General features: G+C 41.4%; 1 protein-coding gene across 2 annotated transcripts in view; it reads right to left on the reverse strand.

The window, feature by feature from the left end:
- GART (phosphoribosylglycinamide formyltransferase, phosphoribosylglycinamide synthetase, phosphoribosylaminoimidazole synthetase) overlaps positions 1-14,608 on the reverse strand; it is a 39,312-nt gene extending 24,704 nt beyond the window's left edge. The window contains exons 1-4 of one of the 2 annotated variants that reach the window (XM_055701353.1): positions 14,551-14,608; positions 5,625-5,773; positions 1,405-1,500; positions 506-680 (exon numbers count right to left, since the gene is read on the reverse strand). In XM_055701353.1, coding sequence (XP_055557328.1) covers positions 506-680; positions 1,405-1,500; positions 5,625-5,769 — 416 coding nt within the window. In that variant the 5' untranslated portion in view covers positions 5,770-5,773; positions 14,551-14,608. Of the gene's footprint in view, positions 1-505; positions 681-1,404; positions 1,501-5,624; positions 5,774-8,706; positions 8,854-14,550 lie in introns of those variants that run through there. The other variant, XM_005438544.3, reaches the window with a different exon arrangement.
- Positions 14,609-16,953: the final 2,345 nt, after the last annotated feature.

Here is a 16,953-nt window from a genome sequence, read left to right on the forward strand (position 1 = left end):
CCTATGAAGAGTTTCTGCTTCTTGTTTTTTTCCCCACCACTGAATTTCATTGCTGTTCTGGTAAGGTTGCTTTCTTTTTAATAATTTACTGTTGTATCATTTTTGGGTCACCTGGATTGTATTCTGATCAGCAGTTGCTAAGTCAGTCTCCAATGCAGAATTTATATTTGTGGAAAAGGTACAAAGAAGGCAGAACATATGACTATCAGACTGCAAGCTGGGTTTCCACAGCAGGCAATTCGAAAAAAATGAAAGCTTGCCCTATATTCTCCTGTGAACTGAACACTGAATTAATTTTCATTTTAGAGCAGTAAATAAGAACCATTTAATTATCAGACTTATTGCAGTGTGATAGTGTCATGTTAGACTATCCTTCAAAACCTTTAAAGATGTTCTATCACAGCCAAAAGCATTGATACATTAGTAATCATGTGATTGTTTTGGATACCTAGCACACCATACATTGCTGTAAACAAAAATATTTCTAAAATTACGGTAATTTTACCTATTAATAAAGCTACATGCTGCTTTAGGATCAGTAAAAGATTTCCATCTTGCAGTTGGGATCCCATGACGATCCAAAAAGGCTTTGGTAAAGCTCTTACTGGACTCCAGCTGAGCTGCCTTTGCTGTTGGACCAAAACACCTTACTCCAGCGGCTGTCAAGTCATCAACAATTCCTAAAAATGACAACACAAAAGAATTTTATAAATCACCAGATGATTTATAGGAGTGAGTAAGATAGTCCAAGTCTACAGATGTACTGATTTGTTGGAACAAGTATTTCAGGAAAAGTACGCCATACATACCTCTGTGCCTGTTTTACCAAACGGGCGTTACATGCATTGTTCACTGTAAAGAGGAGCAGGTAACTCTGCAGCATTCTGGGCTAAAAAGATCTGCTGCATTTGATGACAATTCCCCCTTGTTTATATAGCTTTTAGCTAAAAAGTCAACATTAGTCTTTTGTGAAGACGACAGTTGTTGGATCACGTAAAAGGTTAAAATAGAAAACTTACCAGCATGTTTATAAATGTGGGGTTTTCTTACCAAGTCTCAAATTATTACTATTTCAAAAAATGAAAACTCCATAGGAAAATCAAAATTCTAGTTAAGGTTCCTATATGGAAACACTTTGACACCTCTTTTACTAATCACAAACGTTTAAAAAGAAACTGAACATTTAAGGATATTTTAACTGTTATATTGCTCACACAATACCCTTCAAAAATTAATTTTCATCATAGCACAATGCTGCATTTCAGGCAAACTGCCATGGAGGAGCTGTTTCCATTCCTATTGAAGACACTGAGACACTGTTGAGTGGTGCACGGAAGATAGGGACTAAAATCTATTTTCTTCCTAAATTATGAAGGCTATGATTTTTTGTTTGTTTTCTCTTACCAGCAGCAAGAGGAACCTCCGGACCAACCACAACCAGCTTGATGTCCTGATCTCTGCAGAACTGGGCAAGTGCAGCATGATTGCTGACTGAAACAGCTGTTGAAGATACAAAAGGGCGGTAAGACTGTATTAATTACTGTTGTTTAGCACTTATTTATCACATAACACTGAAGCAGCATTTTCACCAGTCGCATACTCTGGAACGGCAGGTCACTGTGAATCTGGAATAGTGAGGCGCACACTGATACACAGACTTACACACAAGGCTTAGAACAAAATGCACCACCAAACCCTCAAGCAAAGGCTGTGGTTTGATATGCATTGTCAACCCACCTTCTCTTGAAGGTGAGGAAAAAAAGTTTGGGGCTATACAGTAAACTGATTTCATATCTAGGAACATCCTGTTTCCAAGCCCAAGAATCATTGTGAAGGATCCAAGTGAAAAATAACTCACAAGCAAAATTACATATTTTTACATATGTGTGTATATATATATGTATATATATATATATATATATATATGCATTTTTCAGCCACTCTTCTCCCTGAGTAGGGTCACCATAAATGAAGCTTTACACATGCTTGTGCCAGCACAGTGTAGGGGACAGGAATGAGTGGCTGGTGGTGAGACTGCAACTGCTTTCTTTTTTCCTTCTTTCTGTAGCGCCAGCTAAAAATTGCCACACTAAATGGACCCTACTGAAACAAAGGGGAATCTGAACATTTTTTTGCTGTAGGCTAAACTTAATAAGGGCAGGTGTTGTAATTACAGGTAAGGATATTTGGTCTTAGGCTTTTATGACCGACCATTAGGCTTTCCATAGACAAACATTTAATATGACGGTACTTGGGATGCCAAAACCTGTGTAAACAAAAGAAAAAGCTTGCACAAAAGACAATAATGTCAAGTCTCATGATAAAAAGTTTACGCAAAGGCAATGCAATTCCACTGCTTTTATCAAGAATAAATAAAGCCAAGGTCTACAGAGGATGGGAACACGATCCCAGAGAGAGCCAAAAAAGTGGTGAGCACAACCCGGGGTGGACTGGCTGACCCTGCAGGAAGGGGACTAACACATCAGGGCCTGAAGTTGGCAAAGGGAGCACAGTACAGCACAGCACAGACCCTCCTTGCAGCTGAAATACTTTGCTTTAAGTTTTGCCTGTGATCTCCTGTTAGTGACTGTACTGGCAAGCATGCCGGGAGCTGATGGTCTCTTCCAACTGGTTTCCTGGGAAGTGATAAAAGAGAAGGGAGAGGCTGTGATTCAGCAGTTTCTGCTGGACAGACATATCTTGTGTCGGTACCCACTGCGCTCCTGCCATCCTGCATGAGTAAATTGCCTCCTTCCACAAGAGAAGCAGCTATTTCTGCCTAAGAGATGTCATAAAAGCAACTGTCAGAAACCTACATTTTGGTTATAGATTTACCCTATTCGGGTGGAGTGGGGGAAAAAACCAGACTGAACACTAATAAAAAGTTTCTCCTTGATACTCATTTAACAGTTCAATTATTTTGTTTCACCAATATTTGTAAGAAGCCAAGGCCTTTGACTTCTGGGAGCAATTTATGCCAGTTAACTTCTGGCTCAAAACAGAGCAAAACCAAAGGCATAACACACTTGGCTTTAAAGTACTGATTAACATGAAGGTCAATTGTCTTTCAGTCCCATGGGGCTGTTGTGAAAGCTGCTGGAGAACAGGAGATCCCAACCAAAGACAGCGGGAGCTCTGGTGGGCAACTGCAGAGGGATGATCTCTGTTACCCATGACATCTATCCATGCAAAGGGGAGCAGGGAAGGAATGAGTCTGTAAGGTAATTGCGCTTTTCAACCCAAATTGTCTTGCCACAGATCTGATCTACTAGTGATATGAACAGTGAATATGGCAGAGGATTTATATGACGTGGAAATGTCCTAGTAACAAACGGAAAGGAATAAATCACATTGTTAATACATAATTTCAATGTTGCCCCCAAACATCATTTTCCTCAGGATGTAGACAGAAAGGGGACATTTTTGTAGCTGTGTTTTATTTCTCAAAATGACAGCTGAACACTCCTTTTGAACCAGACAGAAGGACCTTGGATCAAGGTTTACAAAGCTAGAGCTTAAAGTTAAGAGTGTACGTTACACGGAGAGCTAAAAATGTGATGGAAGGAGGTGTCAGGCCAGTAAAGTCCATTCACAGACATTCATATGTCTATCTCTGGGTTCATCAGGCCATTCTGTGTGCTTCTGGCACCAAAATTGCCCTGCTAATTACATATAAGTTGACTATAAAACTAGTCACTTAACCTAAATCTGCCTTTATTGTCAGAAATGATTACTGACTCAAATTAACCATAAAACTTCTTTTTTTTTTTACTTAGATACAGGCAAGTTTTGAAAATGCAAGGTTATTTATAATTTTAAGCTCACCTTTATATGTTTCAGAAATCATCTGAGAACTAGAGTTGCAATGCTAATTAAAGGCAATCTCATCAACCATGAAGGGAGGATGAACTTGCAAAGTCAAATCTTGATTATACCAAAAAAACCAGAAACAATGGTAGCAGTTTCACAGATGTTGCTGCCCAGGCTCACACAATATAACAGGGCTTCTATAAAGCTGTTTTCCATTTTCTCCCCTGACTTAAAATCTAAACCCCAGTGGTAGGACTAAAATGCCTGAGCAGATATTAAAAACCAAAGAAGTCAAACACTTCACAAATTTTAGATTCTTCCCACCTCCTAGTTGGCTGAGGATTTCTCTCCCAAAGTACATGTGAGTCCATATTCTAGAAAAAAATATTTTAGTACATATGGTAGATTTCATGGACCTGGCTCAAGCATGCTCAAATATTTTCCAGTTGAGGGTTCAGTATTTTTTATGAAATAACAAGGTGAGAGAAAAGTGCAGCAGTTTTTAAAAGACACCACTTGCAAAAAAATGCTGAAATGAACATTCTGCAAGCCATACAGGCTGGCATTGACTCCATTTAGCACAAGGGTAGAAATCTTTGTTTGACTTTCTGGGATGAGAAGGAAATGTATGACTTTTCTGTCATGCTCTTCCCTTGGGCCCTCTCCTCAGAGGCCAAATAGAACAAAAAAAATACTTACGATACTGTGACTAGTCAAAGAAATTAAGGACAAACAGCCTGTAATTAAGCATTCCAATGGAATTAAATACAATAATTACCTGCTGTACAAAGATCTGACAGGATTCATGTTTCCACATGAGATGGTAACAAAAAAAAGATTTTACTCACAAATAGGAATGCAGAAAGAGAATGTATATAATTCATGCTCATATGCATACTATGTTAACTTTAATTCTGTATGTTATCACATGTTTTGAAGTGGAAACTTAAGTTGCTTGCTGTAAAGTACCTAATTCAGGATCTGTTATATAAAGGACATGACACAGGAATATCTGAGTAATCCCCCTGGGTTTGTACTGATTCACTGTGTGCCTCCAGGCAAGCACCTTAGACCAGTATTTTTTTTTAAATGCAGCACGTAATTTTGGATGCTCAATTTGAAATACCTTAAGCTTGATTTCTCAAAATTATTAACTATTAATAGTTTCAACTACAGCTAGTCAGAGCTTAACATATTAAGCTAGAATCTCAAAACAGGCAGTTACAGCACAAAGAGAGAAAGATTTGAAAATAGCCTTAACTTCTTAAGGTCACTAAGACAAAGGCATGATTTTTTTTTTTTCTGGTTGAACATTTCAGGTGAGAAAGTATTCCCATCAAAGGCTGCAGGGATCACAGGGCTTCAATGCACTTCTGAAAATACAGTAGTGAATTTAGTACTTTAGGTGCTGGCATTTGCTTCAGGCACTTTTCAGCTGCTCACCAGCCAGTTGTTGATCTTCAGTGTGTACAAAGAAACCGCCACCCCTTCCCTGCTAGGCTGCTGGGAGGCGGGAACCGGAGCAGCTATCCAGAGCTGTATTCCTGGAGGAACATGCAGCAGACAGACGGAGTTTTAGCTGCATCCTCCAAACCTAAAGAATTAAGTATCACAACTGAGATCATATAAAATGAATGGCTGTTGCACAAGGCTTTGCTCTTCTTAACTGCATCTGTATAATCTATTTCACATGTCCAAACCCTTAAAAAATAGTAATAATAATCCTTCCACATTAACAGTTGTGATTTCAGATTGATGACTAGAGAACTTACTGGTTAAAAAATTTTAAAATGGTATATTTTTTTTGGTTTTACCTGAATTTGAAATTTTTCCATTGTCAGCTGTTCCTGCATTTCCTGGAGCAACAAAAACATGTTTCACATGTGGGGACTGGGCCAACTTCCAGGCCAGCGCATGCTCTCTCCCTCCACTGCCAATCACAAGCACTCGGTCAGCCATTAGTCTGCATAAAACCAGAACACAAGCGGAACAGCCAGAATTAGCTGCGTGAGGTTAGGAAAGCAAGAGCTTCACAGACCTTGGTTTTAAGTGCTGGGTGCAACACAACTCACAACAGAGGTGAAAGTCACTTAGTTTCAGGCAACAGTATTTCTATAAGGGTTTTGTTGATCAAAAAACAAAAGAGAGAGATATGTACATGAAAATGGGTATCTGACTTAATCAGATATAAACTAAATGTCAAAGACTGAAACGCTCCAGAACACAGAATTAACCCACAGGGCAATCTGTCCTGGTTTTCCTTTAGTCAGATTGGCAATTGCTCTAAGTCATTCAGAAGGCTGTGATATAGGAAAACCCCTTATGAGTGACCAGGCTGTGATTTGTGGCCTATAGAAATTCCTGGAGAATCCAAGTCTGCAAAGGGCAAAGCCTTTCTGATGAACTAACTATATGAGCACAGTATTACTGTGGTAAACGCTGAATGGGGCCACTCAAGAGTTTTTAGAGGCAATATCTGAAAGAGCTCTAAATACTTTATGAGAAGGAAAGGCTACGAGCAATGGGAGAGGGAAAACAACTTCCAGCTCTAGCTTTCCTTAGGAGAGAATAACCACGAGGCAAACAACAGGGAAGACCAGGTGTCACTAATAAAGGAGCTCACTCTGGGAAGGTACTGCTGGACATCCACTCCTCCCTCCCGTTCTACTGAGTTTTACAAAAACACATTAACACTCCTTTGGCCTGCAGAAAGTAGGTGTATGAACAAAGGCCACAATTTCATTACAATTTTAAACTGTCCAAAACCTTTTCAGCAGTTTGGAAACAAAATGGTCACAAAAATGAAATGAACTCTGTTTTGCCCTCCCTATGTCGTTATCTCTGTGTGTACACATAACTTACACATATTGGACTGACATCAAGATTACATTTTTTCCTTTGAGCAGCTTTGAAAGTTAGCCTTTGCTTTTTAAGATACATTCACTTCTATGCATATTCTCTACATATTTGCTGATGTATGTCACCTCAGAATTGCTATCCCAACAATGATACCACACAGCTAACACTTTCACTTACACTGAAAAAAACTACTGGAATTCAGAAAACAGTAAATAAAGAAATAAAGTAGGTACATAATTTATAAAATAAGTACATACGTCTTTATTTGTGGAGTTCATTGAAAAGCAAAGGCTAGCTTCCTAAGCTATTCAAAGAATAAGCTGTTAGAGTCACATTAGTCCAGCCATATATAAATTACATATACAAATGACGCCACTGCACTGGTTAAAGTAAGAGTTTTATTCACAGAAGTCAAATGGTCCCTGAAGAACCTGTTCAACAAAGCAGAAAGCAAGCAGCTACAATTTGACAGGTGGTCCTAAGCCCAAGTGCTACATGCACTACTTGCAAAAAATCATCTAAAAACTTTAAATCTTAGCATATGCAAAATAACAATCTAAACCTATAAAAATGGCTTAAACTGTTATGTAATCAGAATAAACAAGAACAGGTTTGTGCTGAAAAGGGCACAATTTGTTCAAAGGCCTTTGCACAGCCAGCGAAGAGGAATGATGTGTCCATCTGCTATACAAATCACCTCCCATTCATCAGGAGGAGGAACGCAGTCCAGATAAGAGTTTTAGTCAAACGGAACAACCAGTGTCCCTGTTGTAATCCCGGCACACGTAACACACAACCCTTGGTCGCTCCCTGTGCTTCTTCCATTAAGCACCTGGTCCTTGACCTGTGCTTGCCCATGTGTACAGTGCCTCCCAAGGCCAGCTCAGAGAAAAACCCCTGACACAAAATGCAGCTTGAATACACACAGGTGACAGCTCCATTTCCAAAAGCAGCAAAAAGTCAGATCTCCTCTGCAGTCCTCTCTTTTGTGGGAGGACAGAGAGACAACTAGCACAAAACACATCTTAAATAAAAGGAAAAAAAAAAACCCTCAACAGATTTCTAAGGGAAAAGCAAAAAGACATGATAGAAGGCAAATTTTCAGCCAACTGATATGTCAGGGGCACGTGCCTCTCCCTCACATCCGCCGCTACAGCCTGACTTTAAAGCTGTTCAGATAGCTGTGACCCTGGAGAAACCTGCCTTCCTGAGGACCTGGACTACGCAGGAAAAAGCTTCTGCTCTGAAGGCACTATGCAATGCATATGATGACCCTAATTTTTAAATCCAAGCCCTCTGTAATAAACTTCAGACAGAAAGAGCTCACGTGTTTTAGAAGGTATTCCTATGCCATTTGCTAATGTATTTTAATCCATTAAGGAAGGAAGGATTTGTTCAGAGCGATACTTTTAGGCAAAACATCCAGTCAGAATAAAGACAAAATACACATGAATAGAAGGATAAAATACAGAATATTAGCACAGAGTTGTTAACTATGAACTAAACACACTGGAGTTAAAATTTGATTGTAGTTTCAGGCTGGGGGAGACCAGCAGCTTTTTAGTCAAAGTGTTAGACAAAATGTACATGTTGCAGAGATGTTTTAATTACAAAACTCCAGGATTACTTACAAACCAAAAAAGTACGTTGGGGTAAAAATTATGAGTTATGATATACATATTTGGGACACCAATTTATGCTAAACGTCTTTTATATTACAATTCAAGCAAAAAGAAAAGATAACAATAAAGGACTGGCTACAACAAAGGGATGAATTAGATGAAGACAGTAACCAAGGACAAAAGAATGCAATATAAAAGAATACACATTTATCATGTATCAGGCAGCTATCTCCTACACTAAAGTTAAACCAAGGGAGCATGTTTCACAGCGCTATCCAGAGACAGTCATCATTAAATAGTAATTTTTAAGGCAGATTTTGTCTTAAGAGCTTGAACTATACACATTGCGTATTTTTCTTACAGGTACCTCAGAACTGAGTGTAGAGATTTAAACGCAAACAAAGAACAAACTTACTCTCTCCTATGTGCTGGAAAGTAGTATTCAAGAGTTCAGATGCGCAAAGAGAATGGAGATAAGCAGCCTCTGGTTAAAATGTAGTACCGTGTCCCATCATTAACCGCCCCATTGACGACACCCTGCCGCTAGCCAATGAACAGGAAAGTCCTGCTATTCCAGCTGGGAAGAGGGATCAGAAACTTACAAACAAATGGTTTAGGAGTGAGGAGCAAAAACTTTGCAGAGCAGAAGCAACACATCCTGTTGTTTCTAAACGTGCAAAATAAATTCTGTACCAATCCAGATATTTTTTGCAGTTAAAAAACATCTACTAATAAGATTGTAAACATTCTTTTTTTATCTAAAAAAGAGGCCATGCGTTTTTGCTGTGCATAAAAATGAGGCTATGCATGGTCCTTTGCATATCAACAGTATGAAAGAACAAGGTGCATGGTGCATATTCATGCTCCATTAAGCCTACTGCTTAAAAACAGTAGGACAGGCTTGAAGATCCAGTGACACCTTGCCAGCTAAATTAATTCACCATGCTGGCAATTTAGTCAAAGAATCACTTCCTTTTTTTGCCTGAAGTAACATATTCTAATAGTACTGTCAGCTGGAAAAAATAAATAAATAATATATAGCATAGTTTTATATGGAACAAGTAAATAGAACAAGCTGTGTATCATACGTTCAAATAAAATGTAACCATTTATTACAACATGTGAGTAAAAACCAAGTTTCAATCATTTGTTTTGAAACTCAGTGTTACTTGTGCATCCCACAAGTGGTATCCTAGCAACTTTTATTGAGAGATGTAGCTTGAGAACTTCTGGTGGCAGTCCCAGTTTAGGAGGCTCAAATCTAGCAGTGGCAACATTTCTTTTTCACACTAACATAGAAAGATGTTGTGTAGGCCCTCTGCTGCCCAGCAAGATCTTGCATTAAAAATAAAAATTCCGAGAGGTGACTTTTCTTTTTATTTTGTCACTAATCCAGGAGTCAAAAAATTGTTCTCAAAAGACCTAAAGCCATTCACAAGGTAGATGATTTCTTCTGTGAGGATTATCACGCACTCAGGTTTTTTGGAAGCAATAGGTGAAATCCTTAAAGATTCCAAAACATGGTACGAAATTACCTTCAGCAACCTTTGTCTGCTATTGTAAACAAGGAAGATATGTTTGCTTAAAAGATGTTTTAAAGGAAAGACAAGTGGCATTTCAGGCAAGGGTCTATTACTAGGTCCTTATATGAAGTAGGAACAGGAAAGCAGAAACAAGCTAATCACTTTGTGTATCCAAGAAAAGAGGACAAAAATGGAGTGAAGACAAGTCGATTCCCAGAGCCTATCCCTGAAGTTGCCAGTAGTAAGTCACCAGCCTTACTGGAAGAGCATCAGCCTAGAGACCTTTATCCTCCACAAAAGGTATGGCTCACCAAGAAGCTGGGCAACTCTTCCACTAGGTCAGGGCCTGTGGAGCAGAGAAAATAAAATAAGAAAGGCAAACCCAACAGTATCTGATAGCTTTCCCCATCCTGACTCCTCCACAAGGCACTATGAGATTTTAAGTACAGGTAGAAGTGAGATGAGGTGACAAACTAACAGGGAAGGGACAGGAGTCACTGACTTTTTCTTGAACTGATCCTGTACACAGCCTTGGGAGTTAAACTCAGCTCCTTGGTTGCATTTACAAAGATAACTATAAGAAAATGTAAACTTAAGCGATTTTTTTCCCAAGTTTCAGTTTCACATCATAAGCGTGTGGTGCAAGTTATTGAAATATTTTATCTCAACTAAGTGGAATCTCATACTAAATTATTGCCTTATTACATCACCCCCTAACTAAAGCAGTAAAAAAAGGCACAATTAAAATAAGATCTATGCAATATAGTACAGACAGTAAAGGGTATGACTAGTGGCAGCTCACTGCTTCAGATAGTGTCTTTTTTATTTTTTTAAAATTAAGTTCCAGTGCTGTTGGTTTTCTCTGTGTTCCTTGATTGAAAGACCTGGGTGGAGTGTGTTTTGCTTAGGTGACACAACTATGCCAAATATTGACAACATGTGTGAAAAAGGTGCCACAAAACAAAGTAGTATAAGAAGAGACTTTGTAGTGTCTTACTTTCAAAAAAATCTGAGCTGAGGGTGTGTAGAAGAATGAAGCTGGGTTAATTAGCATTGATAATATACAGCTGTGGGCTGGCTTCAGGGGCGGTGGGTTGGCTGATGTAGAACAGGTGCAGCTGTGGCTGTTCTGTTAAGAGGTTGGGCAACCAATGAAGAGGGAGCAGCTGAGGAAGAGAGGGGAGGAAGAAGCAGAGAGAAGAGAGAGAATGCATGTCTGGGATGAGGAGAGACTAGGAGAAGGCAGCAGAGGGACTGGCATGAAGAGTATGTTGGTATGAGATGGTAAAAGACCTTGTTGCAGCTGGTTAGTTTGGAGAGTGCTGCAACAAGGGTGGAGGGACAATGGGACATATAGATATATTTAAAATGTTGTACTGTCCAGCATCCAAAGTGCTGCAGCCCTTCACTAAAATCTATTTGCTGATCAAACAGGTTTACACTTTGCAGCAAAAATTTACCCATGTTGGACCCATTTATATACCTTGACTGTCATTGAAAGGGGATGTCATGAACTCAGATACACTTTCCCCTTCCTTGTACTAGCTCTGGTGCTGACTTGAGCATAGTCAATTAATTGAGACTTCATAGAACTAACCTAAGCGGGGAAAAAAAAACCCCAAAACCATCAAACCCAGATTTCTTTAAGCTCAGCTAGCTTGAAGTGCAATCAGTCAAGGTCTAGAGACACCAAAAATGAATGGATGAGACAACAGAGCTGAGCAGAAGAATTTGAGGGCAAGACCTGCCTTTCAGGCAGCAACAATCTACTGTATCGCTGCAACATGTAACATCTAATATTTGCTGCAGCCTATTTGAAAGCTGAAATACCTTAGCTTCCTAACACTGGGATTTAGGAAACCTGACACAGACATTTAAGTTTCTTTATACAAAAGATATGGTCCTTGCCCAGAGCACCTTAACTCCTACTTTTCCTAGAGCTTAGTCTACAAAATGGCCCAGCAGTGGCAGCACTTACCCCAAACACAGAGAACCCAAGCCCAGAGTCACTGAGAAGGTTCAGACCCACACACACCCATCCCTGGAAAAGAACTCTTTATCACTTGGCTTTTGTACCAAAGGAGAAGGTTCACTCTTCTTCTTGAAGTTAGGCAGGAGATGAAAAAGAAAAGCAGACTCACAGTGGACAGAAAAAACCACAAAACTGGGGAGGCTGTGCAATTCTGCCACCACCCCATCGAGTGTAGTATTAGTTTCTAGCCCTAGCAGTCAGGACCATTTATGTGTTTTTTTCGTAGACCTGTAATGGGTTACAAAATTTGAAAGAATGGACTGGAGAAGAAGTCAGAACCTAGAACTTCCTCCTCCCAAATTCAACAGCTAGACTGCTGCTGTATTCCCTCCCAGGAACTAGCCATCCTTTCCTTGGCTGCTGAACTCACCAGCAGCCAGGTCGCATGGTCCCAAACCCTCTCAGGCTGAACCCAGCTCTTTTGTTTTCTGAATTAACACTCTAATCGTCAGGCCGAGTAACTTCTTGAGTCCGCTGCACGTTATGAGTACGCACAGATCTCAGTACACGTGAAGTGAGCTCCAGGCTGGCCTTCTCGGTGAACCTCTGCCAACTGCTGGACACCATCCAAGCTTGGAGATGAACTGGGGGGCTGAAATGTGCAAACTGCAGGTTCATTGACTGGTGTTTCACAACTGGCTTGTGCTGCCCTTTGCTGGTGCAGCTTCCCATTGGTTCCACCAACTTCTCCACCTCCAGTCTCTCCTTCCCTCTCCCTCCCATGTGTGCCAAGGGTGTGCAGTCACTTGAATCAGCAAGACAATAAATGCTGGAAAGCCAACACTACAACAGCAACCAAGTCAGTAAAGTAAATGATATCTATATGCACATATAAAGGAAGTAGTTTTCTGTCAGCTTAGTGAGCTAAACTAACTTCCCGAGGGATGAAGTAATCACCACAGAGAGTATGAGGGAAGCAGCAGCAGCAGGCAGCCAGAGAAGGTGAAAAGAGCTTGGTTATGCCACAGCAAACTGCTTGTCAGACCAGCTGTCCTGTGCAATGCCACCCTCAGATCATTTTGATTGATCCAGAGACTGTAATGCAATCAGTGGCAAATGCTGCTTCACAATTTACCTTCTCACCCAACTACTCATTCCTACCTTTTGCCCCAGCCTGTTTACAGTCACAGAGCAGGTTGGATCAGAGAATCAAATAAGGGCTGGGGACAGTAAGAGTTCCATGCCTTGTCATGTCTTTTTCCTATGTGGATCGGTTTCCAGAGGGAATTCAACGTGCCAATTGTGCAGGCAGCTCTGCTGGTGCAACTTAAGGTACAAACAAACAGCCATGGCACCCGAAGTGGCAAAACAGCCAAAATATGATGACAGAACTGCAAGTTTAAGCTAGGGCTGCATCAGGCTCATCCTGAAAGAAAACATGGCCTTAGATAACTTTTAATTTCTACAAGGTTTCAATATCATGAAGAATTAATTAAGGAGTTCAGAGGCCTCCAGAATCAGGTGGCAATTACAGTTTTTAGTTATAGCTTTGGGTTTAAACAAGCTTCTTCTGCTCATGTGTTTTACTTTGGACTAATTCCTCTCTCACCTGGCCATATAGTGTGGTATATCAGATCACTTTATAAAACAAAATAAACAAAGAAAAGTCATTATTATCTGTGTTTCACCCCTGCAGAAATCGGAGCATCACACTGAAGGCCTGAATCACAGATGAGAATAGAACACATGTCTTTCGCGGGTTAAACTGAGGCTCTGCAAGACAGGCACCTTGCCTTCTGGTGCAATCTTCCACACAGCCAGGTTGTGCATTTCCTGGGCAAAACATTACCTGAAGTTTCATTGCTAAAAATAAACAGGATCATAAAGTTTTACAGCCACCCTCAAAGTACTAAATTTTGACACGTCAGGTTCTACCTAGGAAGCTGGAAGTGCTCAGTGTCTTTAACCATCGATGGATGCCTCAGCAGAAGCTACTACCAGAATAGGGGTGTGTGTGTGTGTGTGATTGGGGAGGACGGGGAATCATAACACCCTCTCTGTGTCACTATTGCAGTTTTACACACACGGTGAAGTAAGTGCTAACTGCTCGTTAATTTCAAGGGGGTAGATTAAAAAAAAAAAATAAAAGAGGGGGCCAATGTTAACGTTGGTAAACCCCCAACTCTGCAAACAGCAGACAAAGAATCAAAGTCCAAAACATGAGAGGTTATAAGTTTAATGTTTACTTTAAAGCAAATATTTCACCACTTTTTCAAAGCCAAACAGAGCTGAGGGGAAAAAGACCCAAACTCGTAAGAATAAAAGCCATGTGCATTTTAAAATCTTTTAAAATGCGGTACATTTAAAAACGCTACACATCAAGCTCCCCAGAAGCAAATCTGAGCAGGAGTCCCACAGTTTAAAAAAAAAAAAAAAAAAAGTATTCATATGAATAAGCCCGTTAGCAACCTGTCTCCACACGCCCCTTCATCGGCTCAGAACGGGCCGCGGGCCACACCGGCCCTCCCGGCCCTCCAGGCAAGGCCCCGCTGCCCGCCGCCGCCCGGGCGCAGGGGAAGCCGGCGGGCCGCACCGCCCCACCCCGCCATTTTACAGCGCGGGCAGCGGGGAGCATGTGGCCCCGCCGCCGCCTCGCCCCTCCCGCGCCGCCGCCGAGAAGCCCGGCCGCGGGAGGTTGGCTACGGGCACCGGCACAGAGCGGCCCGCGAGGCACGCCCTTCTCCACAGCGAAAGAAAAACTTACTTTCCTTCAGGGGGATTTTAAGGAGCGGGAAAGCATCCTCCACCGTGCCGCGCCGAAAACTACAGTACCCAGCGGGCGCCGCGACATGGCGGCGGGTCAGCCCGGGGGCGGGGGCCGGGAAGCAGGGCGGGAAGGAGGGAAGGAAGGAAGGAAGGAAGGAAGGAAGGGAGGGAGGGAAGAAGGCAGGCAGGCAGGCAGGCAGGCAGGCAGGGTAATCGATGTCTCATCCCGGAGAGTCACTAATTGGCTTTTGCACGTAATTCCTCAAGTCTCGAAATATCTTCCACTGGGGGTGGCTGCTGTCTGGGGAGCGTGCTGAGCCGGGCCGCGAAGGTGCCAGAACCAGCTGAAAAACCTTATCTATATGTAGGTTATTGTTTTTACTTTTATCTAGGAAGTAGAGTATCACCCCAGAGGGTGAAGGTGATGGTTGATGAAGTTGGCTGGGCAGGACTGCACAAAGATTGGTTCTGTTTCTGTGCCCTCCCAGGGGGAAATGCTTTTATGGATCTTTAAGTACTGGGTAGAAGCAACTCCTTAGTTTGTACCATATCGCACTTTCTACTTTATGAAACCAAAGAGTACTGGGCAACATGTAGTTCAATTTGGCATTACAGTTGTGCAACAATACTGTTAATAAAACCAGATTTGATCCATGGTTTTGTTATACACACACCACCCCCACCACCCCCAAGAGCTATAATGTGAAAACCTCACTGTTCTTCATAAATTAGCTTATGAAATACAGGCTTAATAATATTGTTTCCATATTTAAGCACACCATTGACTCTTGCTTTAAGAGGGAACAGTCGTGAATATTTACGATTGCAGCAGAACTGCTATTACTAAAGTCCCATAATACTATGTTTACAAATTGAACACTAAATGTATTGGCAACAATCACTGGTCTTGGCAAGGTCAAAGTAAAAGACGTCATTGAATTAATCTGAAAACTATGTAACACCTAACTGAATAAAAATAGTTTGACTAAAGGGGTTTTTATACAGCAAGCAGAGATGGGAAGGGAGAGCAAGAATAGTTATTCTCCTGTCACAGTGGGGCTGTGGATCCTCATTTGTATGAGTGGTGACTTTTGTAGTTACTGTTTTGTGTTCCTTTTTTAAAGACCGGGAGGGAAATATGCAGCACACGCTAAAATCCCTCTCTGGCTTTTTTTGTAGCTTTCCTCATGGATTTCCTTGCATAGATGGAGACCTACACTGGCAGGGATATCTGTGTAGTTAAGTTACTTTGAATGAATTAACTGCAGTTGAAAAGGGTCTCTTTCCTAAGGGTGGGCAGTTTCGTGGTGTGGGTTCCCTGTGGCCCGCATCAAACCTGTGTTCCTAACTGGAACACCTTTTCTGTCTGAAGCCCCTAACACAGGCCAAGTTACACGAGTCAAACCTGCTGTTCTTTTGGTTACAGCTGGTTTTTTTTTTTGTTTGTTTGTTTTTGAAGGGGTGAGTTACCATTATACCGTGCTGAAAGCCTTTGCAGCTTTGTTGTTACACCCAGGCCCCTACTAGCAAACTTATGCCTATGTAGATTATCACTACTTGTTTCTGGGTAAAAGCATGCCTGGTCTAGACAAGGCTGTTTGCATCAGGGGAACCTCAATATGTCTGAAATTGTTGAAGTGAAACGTTTTCATTCTTTGGCTCACTGAACACCAGAAATTACATACAGTATTCTACTAGTAAGATCTAAAATATATCAGTGTTGGCATGGCATGAAAGGTACAGGTTATTTGTGAAAGGGCCTCTTAAATATAACCACTTTCTATTTTAAATGTAATGAATTCACTGTGGTACAAAAGTAAGCAAATTGATCCAAGTATCAGATCCATTATTTTTGCAAAGTTAGTATTTAAGGCAGACTACCTCCCAGCAATACGCAATAAAGACCCATGCTGCTTTTGAAGGGTCTTGAAATTGGTTATTAAACCACACTGAATTTGAGGCTGATGTTGCAGGTTATACCTAGTTTCTGAGGTATTTAAAATTTATTACATGTCAACTCCCCCGCAAGTTACTGCTTCATGACACCAGAAGAAACTGGGGGTGGGGGTGGGCAGAGTCTTCCAGCTGTAGGGTTACCCAGTTTTACAGGACTGAAGGTGGAAAGTCGCATTTGCACATGTATACACCCCCTGAGAATCGGTTTTGGGGCAGCATGAAGGGGATCCCCAGGGTGTCTGCAGCCAGGACAAACTGATTTTAGCGCGTCCCAGCTAAAACACCCGAGAGAAGGCACGGCTTTGCAAGTGGGCTGAGGCCGGGGCCGGCTTTCACTCAGGTGTCATTTATTTATTCACGGCAGCGGCGGCGTTTTCCTCCTCTTCCTTTGTTCCTTTAACTTTCCCCCATCTCGCGGGGCGCCCGCCTGCGCCGCCCGGCCCCG

Source organism: Falco cherrug, chromosome 2 (genome assembly GCF_023634085.1).
Source record: "Falco cherrug isolate bFalChe1 chromosome 2, bFalChe1.pri, whole genome shotgun sequence".
NCBI classification, from domain to species: Eukaryota; Metazoa; Chordata; class Aves; order Falconiformes; family Falconidae; genus Falco; species Falco cherrug.